Source organism: Podarcis pityusensis (genome assembly GCF_964106645.2).
Source record: "Podarcis pityusensis genome assembly, chromosome: 6".
NCBI classification, from domain to species: Eukaryota; Metazoa; Chordata; class Lepidosauria; order Squamata; family Lacertidae; genus Podarcis; species Podarcis pityusensis.
The window spans coordinates 76,499,465-76,519,173 of NC_138030.1; the positions used below are offsets into that span (position 1 = coordinate 76,499,465).

The 19,709-nt window shown below is 40.8% G+C and overlaps 1 protein-coding gene across 4 annotated transcripts in view; it reads right to left on the bottom strand.

Moving 5' to 3' along the window:
- Window positions 1-425: 425 nt before the first annotated feature.
- FNBP1L (formin binding protein 1 like) overlaps window positions 426-19,709 on the bottom strand; it is a 69,669-nt gene continuing 50,385 nt past the window's right edge. For 2 of the 4 annotated variants that reach the window (XM_081010891.1, XM_081010894.1), the window contains exons 11-16: window positions 13,786-13,800; window positions 8,144-8,253; window positions 7,755-7,887; window positions 6,789-6,883; window positions 4,952-5,100; window positions 426-4,520 (exon numbers count right to left, since the gene is read on the bottom strand). In XM_081010891.1, the coding sequence (XP_080867017.1) occupies window positions 4,342-4,520; window positions 4,952-5,100; window positions 6,789-6,883; window positions 7,755-7,887; window positions 8,144-8,253; window positions 13,786-13,800 (681 nt within the window). In that variant the 3' untranslated portion in view covers window positions 426-4,341. The remainder of the gene's footprint in view (window positions 4,521-4,951; window positions 5,101-6,788; window positions 6,884-7,754; window positions 7,888-8,143; window positions 8,254-13,785; window positions 13,801-19,709) is intronic. The other 2 variants (XM_081010892.1, XM_081010893.1) reach the window with 2 other exon arrangements.

Here is a 19,709-nt window from a genome sequence, read left to right on the forward strand (position 1 = left end):
TTCTGTACTCCACCCACCTCTGCATACCAGATAAAACAATGCTGCTTATTTGTTATATGGTCACTTACCCAGGCATGCTGAAAGGCTCTGATGTTACTAGAGGTTCTTTGCCCCTCAGCCTGCTCCATCCTCTAACTCCTTCCTAAAGCATGTGAAGAAATTCAAGTGGAACTAAGTTAAGGGTTACAGAACTGCAAGCTAACCGATCATGTAACAGAATTGTTCAGGTAACTTGGGGGCTTAGTTTTTGCACCAGGGATTAAACCTGCTTGTCTGAACTGGGCCCGCTAACAGGAAAACGGGCGGCTTTGTCCTTCTAACCAAATGAATGCTCTTGCCTTATTCCAAGAACGAGCATGTTAACATTAAAAAGGGGGGGCACCTAAAGCCACCTATTCCTTCGCCTGCAACAGAAGACAAGGAAATTGTCCGGGCCATGAAAAGGTTGCTTTTAATTCCATGAAAATATTTTCAAGAGAACCACTATTTTTTAACAAAGCATTTAAACATTTAAAAATCAACACGTGCACAAAAGATTAAAAATTACTGGAAAGTTGTAAGACTCAAGACAATTCATCATGTTCAAAATTTCAGCATGATTTTAGCTAACTGTGCAAGTACAAATATTTCCCCCCCTCCCTTTAAATGTAATAACCCTCATAAATTCACTGTGCCTTATACCACAGAAAGAATATCTCCTGAGGAAACAAATCCTGTTCCTAGAAAAAACAGTAGCATGAAAGAACGGTTATTAGTCCTTTGCTATGAGTTATTTAGTAGAAGCCCATGAGTTCATTAGGCAAAATCTACAGGGCTCTTGGCTGCAAGTTATATTGAGAACATTTTCTCATTATATTTAATTTTGAAATAATAATATTCTTTTTTTAAAAAAAAAAAACACCACTAGGTTGGTCTTTTAAAAACCCAAAAGCTGAATGACTAATACAATGTAGTTTTGTCAGTAATGAGTAAAGAGGTCACATCATATAAATAACCCTGTTTACAATATCCGAAAAAATCTAACCTTTAGTGTTTAATTCCCCCCCCCCCCGCCGCCCCTGCAAATACACTATGTCATTTGCGTAATAGTGGCACACTTAATAATAAAAAGAAGAGACCACAATAGTCACACAGATTTAGTTTTACTGGTAGTACAATTCCTAATAACACTGAAAAAAGTTCTAAAGGAATCCAGCACTGCTGTGTCCAAATATTGCTTCACCCCCCCACCCCACCCCTAGAAAACCGGTTGGTTTGTTTTTAACATTACCACAAACAGCAAAAAAAGCTGGATCAATGAAGCTTTTAACTTAAATGATTCCTCCCTCCCTCCCTCCCTCCCAACTCCCCATATTCTAAGATTCCCCTATTTATTTTAGATGTAGGGATGATTTCATTAACAGAACTCACAAATGGCAGACAAAACAACGTGGGCGATATGGGGTGTGTGCTGCAGACAACTATATTTACATGTATAAACATTTCTCAAATCCCAAATGTTTACAAGTAAAAGTGCACATAGATCATTACAAAGTATCACTCCAATTTTTCAAATGGTCCTTACAATGAAGCGTCACTTGGAAACAGACTAGCACTGCAGTTAATTAGAAACTGGAGTCTTTCCCCAACCCAACCCTGCCCCGCCAACTCAAGAAATAAGAGACAATCAAGGAAAGAAAAAAAAAAAGGCTCCATAAAAATCCTATTAAAAACATTCATTAGACATAAAATGAAAACGATACATGTGTTTTGCTTCCAATGCATAAAGTTTACAATGCACCATGTATCATGTTGAGGCAGAGGCCCAGAAAGCATCTGCCAAGGCTACCAGCAGCTGTAGTACTGTAGAAAGATGCAGGAGGTCATTCGGAGCAGAGGCTCAGAGCCCTTTGTGGGATACTGAAGTGGTAAGCGTTGGCAATCAACAGATTTAGGCACTCAAGAGTTTTAAGGCAGCATCTGAATGGCAAGCACTTCTGAAAACAGTCGTTTTGTCTTGTGGTGGAAAAAAAATCTGTGCTGTTAAATCTCAGGCTTTTCAGTGCTCACAGGTTATTGAGGTGCTGAGGATGGGCTGCTGGGACACGTTCCTTTCCCCCAAATCAAAATGAATGTTAGGTTTTTGCACATCAGTCGCAACACAAAAGAAGAACTGGAATGTAATGATGATGGTCATAATGAGAAAAGAAAGAAAAAGAAAAAGGTAACAATAGCAGCATTAAGTGGAAACTGAAATGAAAAGGAAAACAAACTTTAGTGCTGGAGATAACAGAACTACAGTAAAGTGGGGTTTTGCTACGAATGCAGAAGAGGAGGAAGAGCTATGGAAATACAAAACATTAGGCAGGCAGTCCTGATACGTATCTAGACATGCAGGAGGAGGTTAGGGCGAGAATGGAGGTGGCACAGGCAGAGACTGTGAAGGATGACATGGCTTCAATTCAATGCCAGCTCAAAATGGGCATGGAAAATGAGGCAGCCGAAACAGCCAATAGGCAATGCAACGGGCAGACAGCAAAAGGAGGGCTTTTTCAGAACCACGAAAGGAATGCATTTTCAGGTGGTTTGGTTCTGCTGAAATGGAGCTGTGGCTTTACTGTAACGATTTTGAATACACAGAGGGATGCTAACATGGTTAGTGAGTCATGTTTGCCTGCATGCCTTCATGCAACTGGCTTTTGCCCATCTTGCTGGGCCTAACTCCCTACCCCCTTCCTTCCCTCGCCCACCCCCCTAAAAATAAAAAAAAGCAGCTGCATGTAACCTCCTTCAACATCTCGCCCATTTTCTCAGAAACCCGCTTCAGGAACCTGCAGTCCAAGAGGGAAAAAGAGAAGAACAGAATTACCAGAGGCCTTCAGAGAGAGAAGTGTGCTCATAGAATAAAGTAAAAAATAAAATAAAATAACCCCTCTAAATGGTTAGAAAATAAATCCTATGCACAGGTAATGGCACCAAGCCTTTTCAAGCATTCCTAGCTTCCAGACAGCAGTTCATCCAGGAGCAAATTAGTGCAACTTTGCTACCAGGATAACTCCCCAGCCCAAGTGAAAATGTACAGGTTATCTAGTAGCACTTAGAAAATTCTACTTCTAGAGGTGCATCAGCAACTATCATCAGAATCCAGCCATCTATTCCAGGCCCGGGCGCTCCAATGTGCACACAGGGATTTTCATTTGAGCAAAGGGGAGCTCATCAGCATCCACCTTCCTTCACATATGAGATATGCTCCTTCTGGTGGACTGAATGGGGTGGTCCACACCGAATTTGTGCACATGAAATTGAGATGCAGCGTTGCCCGGACTCCTGGAACAGATATTTCCCAGGAGAGATGTTTTTTCAGTGTCAGTGCAAGAGAAGAGGAAGTTGCCTTTTACCGACAGAATAACCTCATCAGGAATCCCAAGGAGAAGGAAGTCATTTCAGCAACCCACGTTACATTCAAAGTTCTTAACAGGTAGGAACAAAGTTAAGAGGGGCACATCAGAACGCTGCACGCCTGCGGAGTCCCCAGTTACTAGCTATGCACACCCCCGGCTACCTTCCACATTCATCCTTTGTAGGATGGGAAAGTGCCGCTCGTTGATTTTTGCAAAGTAAAAACTGCAATAATGCGTACGCGACAGGCATGTTTGTAAACGTTAGCAGCAACCTCTTACACCTAAGCAATGGCTTGCACATTCGCAGCAGAAACGGTTTCTTTGTTTTCTGAACTGCACCTCATTGCACTGGATTGTCAGCCGTTTTCCATGCACAATGCAGAACGGGGCAAGAGAACAAGGAAGAAAGGCTTGCATTCAGAAAAGCAAAAGCAGATCTGCTTGCCCACTTTATTTGCAGCAGGGCCATTTTCACTGCACTGGGCTTATAGTTATTAGCTGGGTATTGGAAAATTTTTTTTTTTTTTTTTTTTGGGTGGGGGTGGATTTGGGAAGGGGGCAGGGGTTGGCTAATGGACTGTATACACTGATGCCATGGAAATAATAGTAATAGTGATCAATTTTTAAAAAAACATTTAAGCCAGTAAAAAGTTTTCCTCCCCAAAAAATAAACCATCAAAATCATAACAGATTAACCATTGATTGTAGGATAATGCTTAGAAGCCCTGAAGCAGACAGAGGCAGAGAAAGAAGACTTATGGACATGGCACTGGCCAAAGCTGTGTCAAGAGACTCATTGAAAGGCAGACGTTCTTCCAGCTTCAGTACAGACATCCCCGGACGAGCTCACATGGTGAACAACAGATTGAAAGGCTTCCCGAACGCTCTTAACACTTTCCATCCATCTGTGTGCTTCAGGATTCTTTAAGGAATGTTCATTGTTAAGCCGACGGGCTGGAGGTTAGATATAGGTTACTGCACCTTTACTGTTCTTCTCTAGAGTTACATCGATGTAGGATGTTGGCACGTATCCTTCTTCTCCGTTCTGCCTCCGGGCTCTAGTCCACCCATCCCCTTTATCTTCCTCTATGATGTACAGAATCTCCCCTTCTTTCATCGCCAGAGTGCCTTCATTGTGACCTAGAAGGAAACGGGGATACACACATACGCACACAATAAGAAAACCTTCGCCACAGCTCTCGCAGGGTTTAAATGCAAGCTCCCTTGGCTCTCGTTTTCCACCCATGGGAGGATACATCAAATCTGTGAAGCGGAGCATATGTTCCAATTGTAGGCCAGGAGACAAAACATGGTCTCTTGTTGCAAAGCTGAACGCGCGCCAATGGCTGTTTTTCTAATCTAACATATTTGTTTTGTTACCACGCTGCCGCATTTTTCTGCCGTTAAACAAAAATGATTTATGGCATGATTTCCCAGAACCAAAACCAGCTGCTAGAATCGTTTATATGCAGACAATTATTATCTAGGTAAGGCAAAAGGTAATTGCCATATATAGGATTCACACACATTTTTGCGTGTGTGTAAATATATTTCCCTTAAGCTAATCTTACCATCAAAAGGATAGATAGCTTTGCAGTGTCCTATGGCTGGTAAGGGATCGTCATCTTCAAACTCGTCGTCAAATTCGTTATGGGGGCCGTGCTGCTGGGGTGGGCTTCGAACTTCTTGGTTGGCATCATCGGTGTAGCTCCCTTCAGGGCTGCAATGCAATGGTTGAGACAAGGGAACCTTCACACTTTGCAAACCAAGAACACCAACATTTCCCATACGCTTATCATAACATTTGCTGACTCTGTTTCAGCTCACAGTAACTATGCATGGCAAACCCTGACATAAATACTTATTGCTATGGATGAATACAGGCGTAGGCAGGGAGTATAGATAAGAATCCAAGGACAGTCCTTAGATGAAGAAGGAGCTCTGATTTCAGAACAGAGCCTATTAGATCAAAACAGGCAGAATACAGAAACACTCTTTTAAAGCTCTGTCTATGGGAACAGAATTATACAACTGCTATCATTTTCTCCTCAGAACCATGCATGGCTGTGAGAGTGGAGAAGACAACTGCATGCATGCTAATACAGTGGTATCTCGGTTTATGAAGTTAATCTGTTCCGGAAGTCCGTTCTTAAACCAAAATCGTTCTTAAACCAAGGCACGCTTTCCCCAATGAGGCCTCGTGCTGCCAGTGCCCTTCCACTGTTCGGATTCCGTTCTTAGACCAGGGTAAAAGTTCTCAAACCGGGACACTATTTCCGGTTTTGCAGAGTTTGTAAACCAAATGATTCTTAAACAGGACTGTTCTTAGACCGAGGTACCACTGTACTCATGAAGCAAGAACATTCACAGTCCTTGAAGTTTGCTTTGTTGGCAAAAGATAAGGTACGGGCTCTGTTCCTCATCGGCTACCCAAAATACAAATTGTACGTGTGTGGTTTTCATCTTTTTGATACAGCTTTCTAAATCAGAGGCCACATTCCTTGGGTCATTGCTGGGACTGTCTAAGCCTCAGTTTCACCTTGCTAGTTACAAAAAGGTGAAGAGCAGTTGTTCCTTAACTGCAGCTAAGGAGAGCTAAATACCTCACTGGCCCTTTTAAGGAGAAGGGAGGGAATAGGAAACTATCTGAAGTTGGGTGCAATTCTTTAAGCAAATAATTCATTTTAAAAATGGATACTGCTCATCTTAAAGTGTTGCAATCAATGAAAAGATACAATAATTAAAAAAGCATTCCAAGGGAAAGCCTATAAATTTAAACACTCATCACTCAAATTTCAAGCATTCAAACGGTCATAATTCAAAAGGTGTACAAAACGAACACTAAAATGTGCTGGACACACACACATCTCTGTGTGTGTGTGTGCTGGACACACACACACACACACAGAGAGAGAGAGAGAGAGAGAGAGAGAGAGAGAGAGAGAGAGAGTTACATGAGAGGTGAAGACAAGATTTGAAGAGGAAGTTCTAATTTATCTGCAATTCCACCTTCTCTTTTCAGCTCCAGCAACAAAAACATTGCTTTTGTGTAACACAGCAATTACAACTGCAGTGCCTAGATGAGAGGTGGGCAACCCATCAACCTCTAGCTATTGCTGGACTCCAACTCCCATCAGTCTTATTCACTCGCCGTGCTGTCTGGGACTGATGTGAGCCCAGCAATATGCAGCAGGCCACAGGTTCCCCACCCCTGGGCTAGATCTCTGGGAAGTAAGGAAAGAGAGGGAAGAGGGCAGAAAACCAAGTGGAAAAGGGTTTGGGGAGGTTCTGGGGGCAAAGGCAATACTTTTCGTTTAATCAAATTCTAGATGGATGCAGTGACTGCTGTTTTAGAAAACGACAGTGGCAAAGACAGTGAACTTAAGTTTAAAAGATAAATATAGTGACCTCTCTCGTCCTTGGGTTACGAGGTGGTTGATATCACTGCTGTGTCTACGGTCTCCTCTTGCTGCTACTTTACCTTCAACTTCAGTAAGCCAGGCCTTGAGACAGAGACAGACAGACAGAGATCATTTGGCACCAGTAGCAAAATAAATGCTTAAGAGACCAAACACACATCTTAACTGTTCTCAAAACAGATTTGTATTCTAAAGCAATATTCTGGAACTGTGAGTTACCAAATTCACCACAAGCAATATGAAGGGGCACAAAAACTGGGATACCATCTTCCCGGACTGCACTCCTGCACAAGTCACATGACCCATACAAGTTCGTGGCTCCTCCCAAAAGGGCTTTTTGGGGCACAGCACCCAAAAAATGTGCGTTTTGCGGTGCCATGCCTGAAAAAAGTGAAGCCGGAGATTGTGGCGGCCATTTTGGTTGCTGTCCTCTTGCAAGAAAAAAATGGGATGTCCCTTGGGGGGGGCAGTTGATGGGTATATACAAGTACCACACGCCGCCAGTACTATATTAAAAATTCTTCAGTTTCTCTTAACTCACTCATCTGTTCAGGAAGTCTCCCAATCCATACCCATAAGTGCACGATTTGTCAGCTCTGGTACACAGATACAGAAAAACTGAATCTGCAAAAATATTTTCAAACCAGTGCTCTTCCGGCTATTTGGTTCTGTAGAGAATAGCTACATGCTTCTTGTTTCAGGGCTCGAACATCTCTAAAGGTACAGCAAGGACTGCCATAGGATTTTTACAAATCTCTCCTTGTTAACTAAATTGGAAACATTAAAGCCAGGTGGCTTTAAAGTGGCAGTTGTTGTAAATGGATGGAGTGCAAAAGCAACCAGGATTTCCCCCACATTATGAATAACCTTTCAGAATTTTTTGGAGGATTCCTTATCTAGAGGCATCTGAAATCTTATACCAGCCTTCTTTCGAAATGTCTTAATAGATTTTAACCTCATTCTTGTGAATTTCCATTCGAAGGCGGTCCATGTTGCTCATAGTTTCAGCCAGCTTTGGCTGAAGACTGCTCGGATCACCCATTTGCGGGTTTTTCTCGTATACATCTTTCATTTTGATGAGCGCATCTCTGTAGAAAGAAAAAAAAAGTATATCGAATTAGAAAATTGTTTTCCTTGCAACAATGAAACTGAGGAGGGAGGAAGAGAAAGCAGTACAATTTCCTAACACTCAGGACACCCCCAAAACTATGGGGTTTGAGAGGACTCATGAACAACACAGAGAAAATTAAAGACAAATTGATGTTTGCAGAAGACACATCTCGATGCCTAGGAAAAGAGCAGTAAAGATAAGGTCAAGATACAATAACAGAAAAGCAAAATTACTTCTGATCTGTCTCTTTTTGTAGTTCTCTGTTAAGTTCATCAATTCGCTGCTGCAGTTTTTTCCGCCTTTGTTCTGGAGGCAGGTGGCTGAAATCTTCTTGAGCAGGGCCCTGAAACCAAGTGAAAATACAACCCTCAGAAAGTGCAGCTACTTACATTTCTGCTGGCACCTCACACATAACCAACAGGACTTCCTCACTGGAGGAAGAACTGTTTTTTTAAACACCACAATGCTGCAAAGCAAAGCTCCAGGGCGGGGGGGGGGGGGATGCACACATCAGACTGAATTATTTTCTTGATGGTCTGTGATTCCTTTCCCCCCCCCTCAATCTGAGATTTTCAAGATGTTACAGATTATAAACAGTTCTTCCATGTGTTAAATAATCTTGAAATCTTGAAGGGAACGCAAATCCATTTCAGAGGCAATAGACTCAGAAGGGGTGTGTGTGGAAATATACTAGTGAACCAGAATGAAAAAAAGGATCTTTAATTTGGGGGGGGGGACCCTGCAAAAATATTTCAAATGCCTGAATGAGGGGAGTGTAGGCTCAATCGGTGACACTGCTGGAAAACCTCTGGTCGTTATGGAACAAGCAGTTGCAAGACTAGACAGGTTTAGGGTAAATTATGGTAAAAGTAGCCATGTTTAGCCTCTTGTAACAAACATTACTGCTTCTGATAAGACATCTACCCCTCAAAATCACAAGCCACAATGAATCTGAAGTGCGGCAAGACTCTCAGTCTTGACATGATTTTTGACAGACACATTTACAAATTATTAAGATTTTAACAGAGCAACATTTTCATTGCCAAGTTCCATAGATCGCCTTGGGATTTTCTATTGTTAATAAAAAGGGCAGTCAGAACCAAACTGGGCAATTACAGGGAATTTGGGCAGTTTTTAAAAAACCAAATCATGAAGAAGTTGCATTAGGAGATGTAAAACGTGGCTGATAACCACGTAAAAAGTAACTTAAATCGGCCCAGGCTCCCCTAGAACCTCAAACCCTGATAAAGCTTGCTCACATTGCTCCTCCTCACCAAGACGATCCCCACAGATTATTCACCAATTTTTCCAATAGGAAGGGAGGAACCTCTGGAACACGGAAACCCCTTTCCCAACAAGTAATGTGACGTCATCAATGTCATAAGGAGCAGCGATGCCAGAAATATCCAACATGGTATTCTCAACAGGGAGCTTACTGGGACAACATGAAACTATTTGTGCCCGAAAGTACTAGCAGAGCACAAAATTATTGGATCTGAACATTATTAGAGCTGCCAAATTCCCAGTTCAGGAGATTTTCTAGCGATCTATATGGGCTTCTAAATGTCAAGCCAGCCTCATCACAGAGAGAAGGCAAAATTTCATTAAGAGAACCCGTACAGAACTTGGGGATGGAAAACAATGGGTGGGGGTGGGGAGGAAACAGGCTGTGAATATCCAAAGAGGTATTAAAAGCTGGCATAATAATGTTCTTCCGTCTCATCACCTCCTGGCAAATAGAAGGGGAAGAAATGGAGGCAGTGAGAGATTTTACTCTCTTGGGCTCCATGATCACTGCAGATGGTGACAGCAGTCATGAAATTAAACAACGCCTGCTTCTTGGGAGAAAAGCGATGACAAACCTAGACAGCATCTTAAAAAGCAGAGACATCAAAGGTCCGTATAGTTGAAGCTATGGTTTCCCCAGTACAGTGGTACCTCGGGTTAAGAACTTAATTTGTTCTGGAGGTCCGTTCTTAAGCTGAAACTGTTCTTAACCTGAGGTACCACTTTAGCTAATAGGGTCTCCCGCCGCCCCGTTGTTGTTGTGTGATTTCTGTTCTCATCCTGAAGCAAAGTTCTTAACCTGAGGTACCACTGTACTGATGTATGGAAGTGAGAGCTGGACCATAAAGAAGGCTGATCGCTGAAGAATTGATGCTTTTGAATTATGGTGCTGGAGGAGACTCTTGAGAGTCCCATGGATGCAAGAAGATCAAACCTATCCATTCTTAAGGAAATCAGCCCTGAGTGCTCACTGGAAGGACAGATCCAGAAGCTGAGGCTCCAATACTTTGGCCACCTCATGAGAAGAGAAGACTCCCTGGAAAAGACCCTGATGTTGGGAAATATGGAGGGCACAAGGAGAAGGGGACGACAGAGGACGAGATGGTTGGACAGTGTTCTCAAAGCTACTAACATGAGTTTGACCAAACTGCGGGAGGCAGTGGAAGACAGGAGTGCCTGGCATGCTCTGGTCCATGGGGTCACAAAGAGTCAGACACAACTAAACGACTAAACAACAACAACAACAACAACAACAACAAAGCACTAGCAACAGGGATGTTATTAAGTGGCTTACATTGCATACCCACAGGTTTAAGCACAATCTTATTAAACAGATCTGAAAACATCCCTGAACTGTGCACATTAAGTGCAGGGATGGCTGTCTCAGGGTAGTTATCCCATAGATCTATTCAAATTTTGAAAATTCTTTGGGAGGAGACATCATTCCTAGAGGTGGCTTGGATTCATTAAACCTTTTGCCACAACATACATTTTTTTAAAAATGCATTTCCTTTGCACAGATGAAGTGCTGGCTCCCTGCTAACTGAAAGCCTCAGGGTGGCTTTCCTCCCCAGTGAGAGCAAGTTCCCTTTCACCTGAATAGTGGCTAAAAAGTTAACTGGCACCCAAGTTAAAACTTTTCAGCACTGCTTAACCCAGGGATCTGAAATGTCAGTTTTAAAATGGGCACCTGACTTAAGGAAAATCCTGGTTAGGAGTAATGATTGTTAATCTCTTTGCCAGGGAATTGTGATAAGAGAGGGATAAGAGAGGGGAAATCGGCATCGGGGAGAGGCTGCAAGAAGGGAAGCAGGCCTTGTAGCAGAACCAAGCCTATAATACTCCATTTCCTAAGTTCGTTTTGCCAAACTGTGGTTTTAACTCATTTTCAATGGTGTTGAAATAGGCAAACATGGTGACAACAAAGTGCTCTGCAATTTAGAAACAGCAGAATACATTATTAGGTTTCCCAGTTGCACACAACTCTTTATCCTGTTGAGAACGCTCCACAATTCCATTCTCCAAGCTTGCTGTGGCGACAGGCCAACCTCCCAGAGGTTCTCTTCCATCACGCTGAAATCTGGAGGAGAGAGAAGCTGCTTTGCCACTTGGAGCTTCCTTTGAAGACTCTCCCCAGTAACTGGCATCCCATCTCCAACATAAGAGGCAGTGCTCAGCCATCCACTGTCAGTTTGCCATCCACAGATTTCTCTAATCCTTTTAAAGCCATCTAAGTTGGTACCCATCGCTGCATCTTGTGGTAGCCATCACAGCATCTTCATACTATATCTAAGTTTATTCTCTCTATCCTCTAACCACAGGATATATCAAAAGCAGCATGAAGTCTACATGAAAGTCTGATGGATCAGAAGTTAACTTATTCCCTTTACCACTTGGTTCAGAATACAGCTAAGAATTATTATTGATATTCACTAGAAATAGGTCCATTGTGTTTGTTTGTTTTTTCCAGGGGGTACTCAAGGATTCGCAGTACTGGCACCTCTTTTTGTTGTTAAAAAGTGTGGAACTTACTGTAACAATTTCAGAGTGCGTACCAGCACCTATTTTTCTAGAAGAAGAAGAAAGCACTGAATAGGCCAACTAAGATTTCTCTTGCCAAAATCTGCCAAATATCAATGCAGACATGCTCAGAAGCAAATGTGACGATTTACCTCCAATTTACCGAAGTCTTATAAAGTTGCTTCCACCAAAGTCAATGCAAAAAGTTCCTACTACATCCAACATTAGTTGGTTTGGACTATAATTAACAAGTTCTGAGCTACAAACAGGGTGTTTCAATGAAAACGCTCACAAATCCACCTACTTGAGCACATTTAATAAGTTAACTATAGCACCAACCAGTAATTACAAGCTAAACAAGAATTCAAAAGTCTGTTTGTGTTTACGGTTTGCCATCTGCTCAGAGAATCTGTTTCAAAGGGCTGTAAAACAATAAGGTCTATTAAGTTAATTTCCCTCAAATCTCATACTAATCTCCTTTTCAGCAGAGTTGTAAGCCTTCCTTTTAAAAGCATTGCTCTGTGTGTTGAACTTGTGCTAAACAGCTCCTACATAAATCATGATTTTAAATGCAAAACTATAAAATTATCATGCATTGTGTATTATATTAAGTTGTTCTAATTAAGAACAATGAGCTGCATTAGGGATTTTAGGTTTGTGTCATTCAAGGTAGTTTATGAGAGGTAACTTTTGCTCTCACATAATTGTCTTTTATTTTTAAGCATAATAAAGGCCTCACTCAATATACACAAAGGAGAAACTACGGAAACAATCTCGCAAAAAATAGGCATTTCTAATTTCCATGAGAATCAATGGAACTTAACCCCTTAACTGTTCATTTCCATTGTACTTTTGCCATAATTCTACCTTCAAACCTTATTTGAAATAAAATGGAACTGTCTGCAATAAAGGAGCAAAATTTGCCACCAGCTTCCTGCCACAGAAATTATTTTGTACTGAACACAATTAAAAATATGAATCTATATGTAAATATTAAGTACTGGGATAAATATAGGCATCTTATTTATGTTTCATGCCTCCTTTACCAAAGGAAACAGATTATCTCGAATCCTCCTCTCCAGATTCTGTCTGCCACACCTATTGTGAACACTTAACTAAGTTGTAGAATTTAGTTATATAAAATTGCTGATTTTACAAATAAGGATAAAGAAGTTATGTAAAAGTATGATCAATGAACAATGCTATACACATCAGAGAAACTAGGAAAGCTTTGGGGCATATTTCTCCTGTGATCAATACAACTTAAGCTCAGAAGAAAAGTTTGCCTTTTTACGCTAATCAGAATAATTTTAATCTATTGAATTACTTTATTTTCATTTATTGTTAAATAGCAGTGATTGTTGTAAACAGCCAGGCGACTTCATTTTAAACAAACCACCATCATTGGCTAAAAGTTTTCAACAGCAGTTTTGACCAAGTCCTAATAATAGTGAGTGATATCTGGCTAAGCCACAATAGAGTATGGCTGTTGAAATCCATGGATTTAAGTTAAGTCAGTGGGTCTACTCAGAAGATGACCGCTTAGCACATTCATTTGTTATTACCTGGCCATGAAAATCCATCTACTTTGCATGTGTAAGAGAATGTGTTAAGTGGGGTGGGGGGGATCAGGTTCTGCTGTCTTCAACAAAGACTTTCAGGAACGGTATTGCGATAACTACCATGGTTATCAGTTATGGACTAAATGAAATGTTTTTAAAATATAAGACTCAGATAGTATAGCTCCAGGCATGCACAGGACTGACTCCCTTGTAGGCCTCGTTCACAAGACCTTGTAGGAAAAGGAAGCTCTGGATTGAGTAGGTATCACTCTCATTTTATGGAGGCAAAACAGGAGTACATCCTTGCCTATTGGTTGAATTCCTTTCCTCTGTGCAATGTCAGGAGTCTATTTTGTTCACACCAAGCACAAATGGATAATGAGACAAAGAGTGACTAAGAATACGCATCTGAATACCAATTCACTCAAAGCAACTATGAGATGGACACGACTTCAATAAGCTACTTTCATGCTGTTGTTACGAAGTTTACAGCACACAGGCCTTACCGTCTTCACAGACCACTGACCGGTACAGTTGAAAACAGAAAGAAACAGGGTATTATTTTCATGCTACCAAGCATTATTTAGGAAGATTTATATATATACATATCTGCATCTTTTACAGCCCAATCCTTTGCATATTCATTTGGGAATAATCCCCAGTGGGGCTTGATGCCAAGTAAGATTTTGTGTGTGATATTTTAACCTTAATTAATAGAACCCCATAAAGTTCCCAACATTTTAACTATTGTCTAAGGCACTGCAGAATTGAAGAGCAGCCACAATTCAAGCCATGGGATGACGGCCTATGGCTTGAAAAGGTGCAATACAGTATAATCTTGTTGAACTATTATTTCTTTAACGTATTTCTACATTGAAGGAAACGACAACAAAGCACACAGGAACACTACACAAAGCAGAAGGGTTTGACAATGGCAATGACCTGGTTTACTGTAAACAGAGTCTTGTTTAGCGAAGCTCCGGGAGCAAAACAGCAATGCTTTATGATGTTCTGAAACCCGGTTTTTCCTAGTTTCCACAGTTAGGTTTCATCTTTTTGGGCAAGTAGCTGGCCGGCCAACACAACTGTCACTAAGGTGGATATGGCTGATGTAAAGAAATGTCGTGGCCAAAGAAGTCCATCCTCTTAGGCAATCAGAGGACCTCCATCATCCTTGCTCAGAAACAGATTCAAGTTACCGGTAAGGCTCAAATGAATAGTTAGAGGAAACAACACTTTTGCAACTGAATAACTGGAAGACTATTTCCCAAAAGCCCATGTGAAAAATCTTCAACACTTTCTAATCAAAGTGATTCTAGATCAAAATATTTATTACTGGAGGCTATTATAGAGTAATACAGTGGTACCTCGGGTTAAGTACTTAATTCTTTCCGGAGGTCCATTCTTAACCTGAAACTGTTCTTAACCTGAAGCACCACTTTAGCTAATGGGTCCTCCTGCTGCCGCCACACCACCGGAGCCCGATTTCTGTTCTTATCCTGAAGCAAAGTTCTTAATCTGAAGCACTATTTCTGGGTTAGCGGAGTGTGTAACCTGAAGCGTATGTAACCCAAGGTACCACTGTAGTCTATAATTCTACATATGACTGTGTATACTTTATTATATACTCAAGCGTTACGAAACATATCATTTCTAAATCACCAATAAAAATGGGGAAAGGGTAAAAAGACATACACAAATTGATTCTGGGGCACGATATCTTTTTTTGAAAAAGACACAGATGGCTTCTTATCTTATTCTGGCAGTATCCAATTTTGCTGAAAAGCACTGGGAAAAGCCTTCCTATTAAGGTTCTTAATTAGCAACCTTGTATTATGATGTGATAACAGAAAACGCCAATGATTTGTTTTATAAATGACACCATTTAAGGATGCTTGAAATATGGGTTAGAACAAGGAACTGTGAAACAATCAATTGTGAAAACTGCTTTGGACCATACCGAGCGATGAAAAGCCAAGGCTCAAAATTCTGGGCAATATGTTCTATCTATCCAAGCAGCATTTGGAGGTTTCCCCCCAAAACAGCACTGAAAGAAAGCCACAACCGAGGCATAAGCCTTTGGGCACACCCAAAATATACATTGGAACCCAGAATTTGGAGCTTGTGACTAAGAGGGTGTACCACATAATATGACCATATGGCAGAGCTGTAGACCCACTGCACTAAACATTGTAGGGCAATCTTTGCCAATCTAGTGCCTCCCAGATGTTTCAGACTATAACTATAATCAGCCCCAGACAGCATGGCCTTAGTGGCTGGTGCTGATGAGAACTGCACTCCAAAACATCTGGAGGGTATCAGTTTTGCAAATGCTGCTGTAGGTGATGCACCAGTACAAATCTTTAGACTTGGGATCCCAGGACTCAGTAGAAAACATGGCTGAGATTGCTCTCTATCCTAGCAATTATCCTTGGAGGTTATTGCTTAGCAAAACTGGATGAAATGTTAAGTCACTGTGATTAGGAAAGTTCATGGATCACACCATGATTACAATTGAGTCTTGTGGTATAGGTTGGCTGTGTGGTATACAGGATCGCTCATTTAAAAAGTCATCATGACTGCACACTTAAACTGGTTTTCTAAATCTGGTGATTATCTTATGAGGATGAGGGAAGAAAAGGAGTAGCTTTGTGCATAGAAACATGTGATCTGCCCAATTTCTAGTTTTTCCCCCTCCCCAAAAGGGTAGAAAGATAACAGAAATCAAGCACACTATTTGTTCATTTGGCTACAACTTGGGTCAATTATGGGATCCTGTGTGTGTGTGTGTGTGTGTGAGAGAGAGAGAGAGAGAGAGAGACAGAGAGAAGGAGGGAGAGAGAGAATTATTAAGTTCCAAACAAAAGTAGCTCACAACTGGGGCCAATATCCAAACCAACACTTGCAGTATTTTTTTGTCTCACTGGCAAACTGAAGCACTAAAAGTTCCCATGTGTAAACATTTGGAAATTTTCCTTTAAAAAAAGAAGTAATAAACAAACAATAAAAATATTTATCCATCATATCTAGCTTTGTGTGTCATGTCGTGATTTCTACCAAATGACATCTGCTACATTTGCCTCTGCTCTTTTGTATTAAATAAAAAACAAGGCCTACAGCTGTATTTATTATTACATTTGGGTGGACAATGTCAACAATTCAGACTTAAATGCCCATGAAGATTTCATTAGTTTTCATTTCTTTTCTGTATGCCCAGCTGCTGCTGGATGGGACTCCTGATGGATGAAGCAGAGAGCAGTTTAAGAGTTTATGATGTTCCAGCGTCTAGAGTAATATTTTATGCAGGCAGAAGAAGTTGAAATACTTTGCTTCTCAGGTTATCCATAAACCATCTCACTTGCGACTTCTACTAATATTTTTCTTTTTCCTTTTAAAAGCCTTTTAAAAAGCCTGTTAAAACACTAATGTACTAGAAAGTGGGGAGGCTTTGCTGTCTGGTCTCTGACCGTAATAAAGATTGATTGATTGATTGATTGATTGATTGATTGGGAGGCTTTGACAAATTTAGCCCCTACCAGCAAAACTATGGATTGGATCCTAAGACAACTTAAGAAAGGTCCTAGAACGAAAGGATCCCACCCTCTTCTTCCTCCTGCAGTAAGGTCTCACTGGAAGTTTGGAAGACCATCTTAAATATCGTAGGCAAGGCATGGAGTTGGGGGGCGAGGAAGAAGTGACAGGAAATCAAGACCAAATTGCAGCAATTATCCTCCCCACTTCCCCTTGTAGAAGCCTGATCCCCTAAGAGAGGCTTTTTGGAGGGCACATATGGTAGCAAGAGCAAGGAATGAACAGAAGCTTTCCATCCATTATTTTGCTTATATAGCATGAATAGTAAATTACACCAAGAGAAATAGCTGGAACACAGTACACATCTTGCATGATAGTAACATCTTCTGTTTAACATGCAGTGCCTATTTATGCTCTTCTAAATCAAGGAACCTCTTTTATACCTGCTCAGATATTACAAGTCACCGGAAGGTAGCAGAGCTCCAGCCCTCACAAACTGGTGCTCTACGTGTGAGGTGGGGCCATTTGTTCAAGACAATAGCCCAACTGCTTACATGAAGAACTAATCTAATCCCATTTTAATTATCGCCAAACAGCAGGCTTGCTTATGGGAATTTTAAAGACTAGTGAGCATGACGTAGCAGGCACCTATCGAGAATAGAAACGATCCCCTGAAATGCAGGACTCTCATCTGTGATAGATGGCTACTGAACCTCTGCTTAAAAACCTCAAAGGAAGGAGAGTCCACCACCTTCTGATGGAGTCCATTCGACTATCAAGCAGCTCTCATTGTCAGAAAATCCTTCCTAATGTTTAGTTGGAATCTCCTTTCTTTTAATTCGAATCCACTGGAGCTGTAGAAAAAAAGTTCTTAGCTAGAAATCCCTAAGGATTGAACCTTGGGTTTTCTATATGTGCTCAGTCACACCCCTAAATTCCAGGGATTTTGTAAGAGGTTAGCTAAATTACAAATGGTCTCCAGGTCTACTTGTTTTTCCCTATAAGATTTTCCAGCCAATAGCATTCACACCAAAATCTCTATTGGCAGATTCTGGCAGGGAACTAGTGAGAGATAATACGTGTGCACTTCACAAGGCACCTCTGGCCTGAACTTGTTCCTTTAAACCAAAGGAAAAAAAGATTTGGTTGCGTATTTCAAGGGATGCAACGTGACAGGCTAGTAACTGCTGATAGTAATTTGATCAAATTTACAACGCGATGACAAATTGTTGAAATAAAACTTACCGTATTTTTCGCTCTATAAGACGCACCAGACCACAAGACGCACCTAGTTTTTGGAGGCGGAAAACAAGAAAAAAAAAATATTCTGAATCCCAGAAGCCAGAACAGCAAGAGGGATCACTGCGCAACGAAAGCAGCAATCCCTCTTGCTGTTCTGGCTTCTGGGATAGCTGCACAGCCTGCATTCGCTCCATAAGATGCACACACATTTCTCCTTACTTTTTAGGAGGGAAAAAGTGAGTCTTATACAGCAAAAAATACGGTAATTTCAATCCCATCACCTTTTAATTTTCCATGACTATGCTAAAAAGAATTGGTAGCCACTTCCTCGTCTATAATGAAGAAATAGTAACACATAATTGCAAATATATCCAGCAGGATCAATCGATAGGAGAAAGGAAGAACAAGTGCAACAGGAGCATTTTCAGCCAACTTCCAAAGCAGCTCATTGAGGATCAGATTCTGCTACTGTGCTAACAAGTTATTATGCTAAGAATGGTCCTGATCATGAACACATGTTCTGTGTCCTGAGCATGGCTTGGCCTGTGCGCATTTGCATGTCTATGGATGTGCAATTTGAGCATAAGATCTAATATTAGTGCAGAATCTGGCTAAATATCCAGTTCCATGGATTGTGAGGACACCCTGAAAACATATTAACTCCAGCCGTCTCCACTTCTTCCTTACCAACAAAAATAACCCTTGCCAAAATTACTTTCTCCCTTACCAAAAACGTATCCAAAACTCTGAATTTTGAGCACATAACAAGGTATGGAAATGTAATAAAATATAAGCAACTGTCAATTTTTGCAATAACAACAATAATTTTAATATTAATTTTTTAATACCCCGTCCATCTGGCTGGGTTTCCCCAGCCACTCTGGCCGGCTTGCAGAATATATAAAACATCATAAAGCATCAAACATTTAAAACTTCCTGATAAAGGGAATATATTGCAAATGCAGAATTAAGAATTCTGGGGTGTAGAGTTAAAATCTTTAGGAGCACAGATCAAACTGCTGAAAAGAGACGTTACCATGCTGTGGTGCTCCAACTTAAAATCCACAAGTTAAGGAACTGCCTTGCCGTAACAGAGAGAACTCTTCTAATCATTAACCGGCATTGCTTAGGATATCTATGGACTATGATCTGCTTCTCTAGAACAACATGCCCCAGCTAAGACTGGTATAAAGTATTAAACTGCAATCAAATTGGTGTGATTTTTCCTAATTATAATTTATATTGGCATACTTGTATATTGGCAAATGCATTCAGCTTCTGGTTATCAACAGCCAAAAAAAATCAATTTCTCATATACAAAAGACTGTATTTTATAGACCTAAGGAGTTACTGCTGGTTCATTTATCATGACATAATCATCAATGTTTGGCAGTCACTTGATCCCTAGAACAAATGCTACTTTGCAGAATATGCCAGTATAAATTAGTTAAGTATACTTCCTTGATTCTTCTCAAAAAGTGGCATTTAGCAGTTATCCAGGAATGGAATGCAGTTTAACCAAAAACAAAACCAACGAAAACCACCCAAAGCCCCCAAGAAAACAAATCTAAATTAAATGTTTTGAGTCAAAGTACATTGCATGAAAAATCATACTACATTGAAATAAATTTTTAAAAAAAAAAATTTAGGTATATGT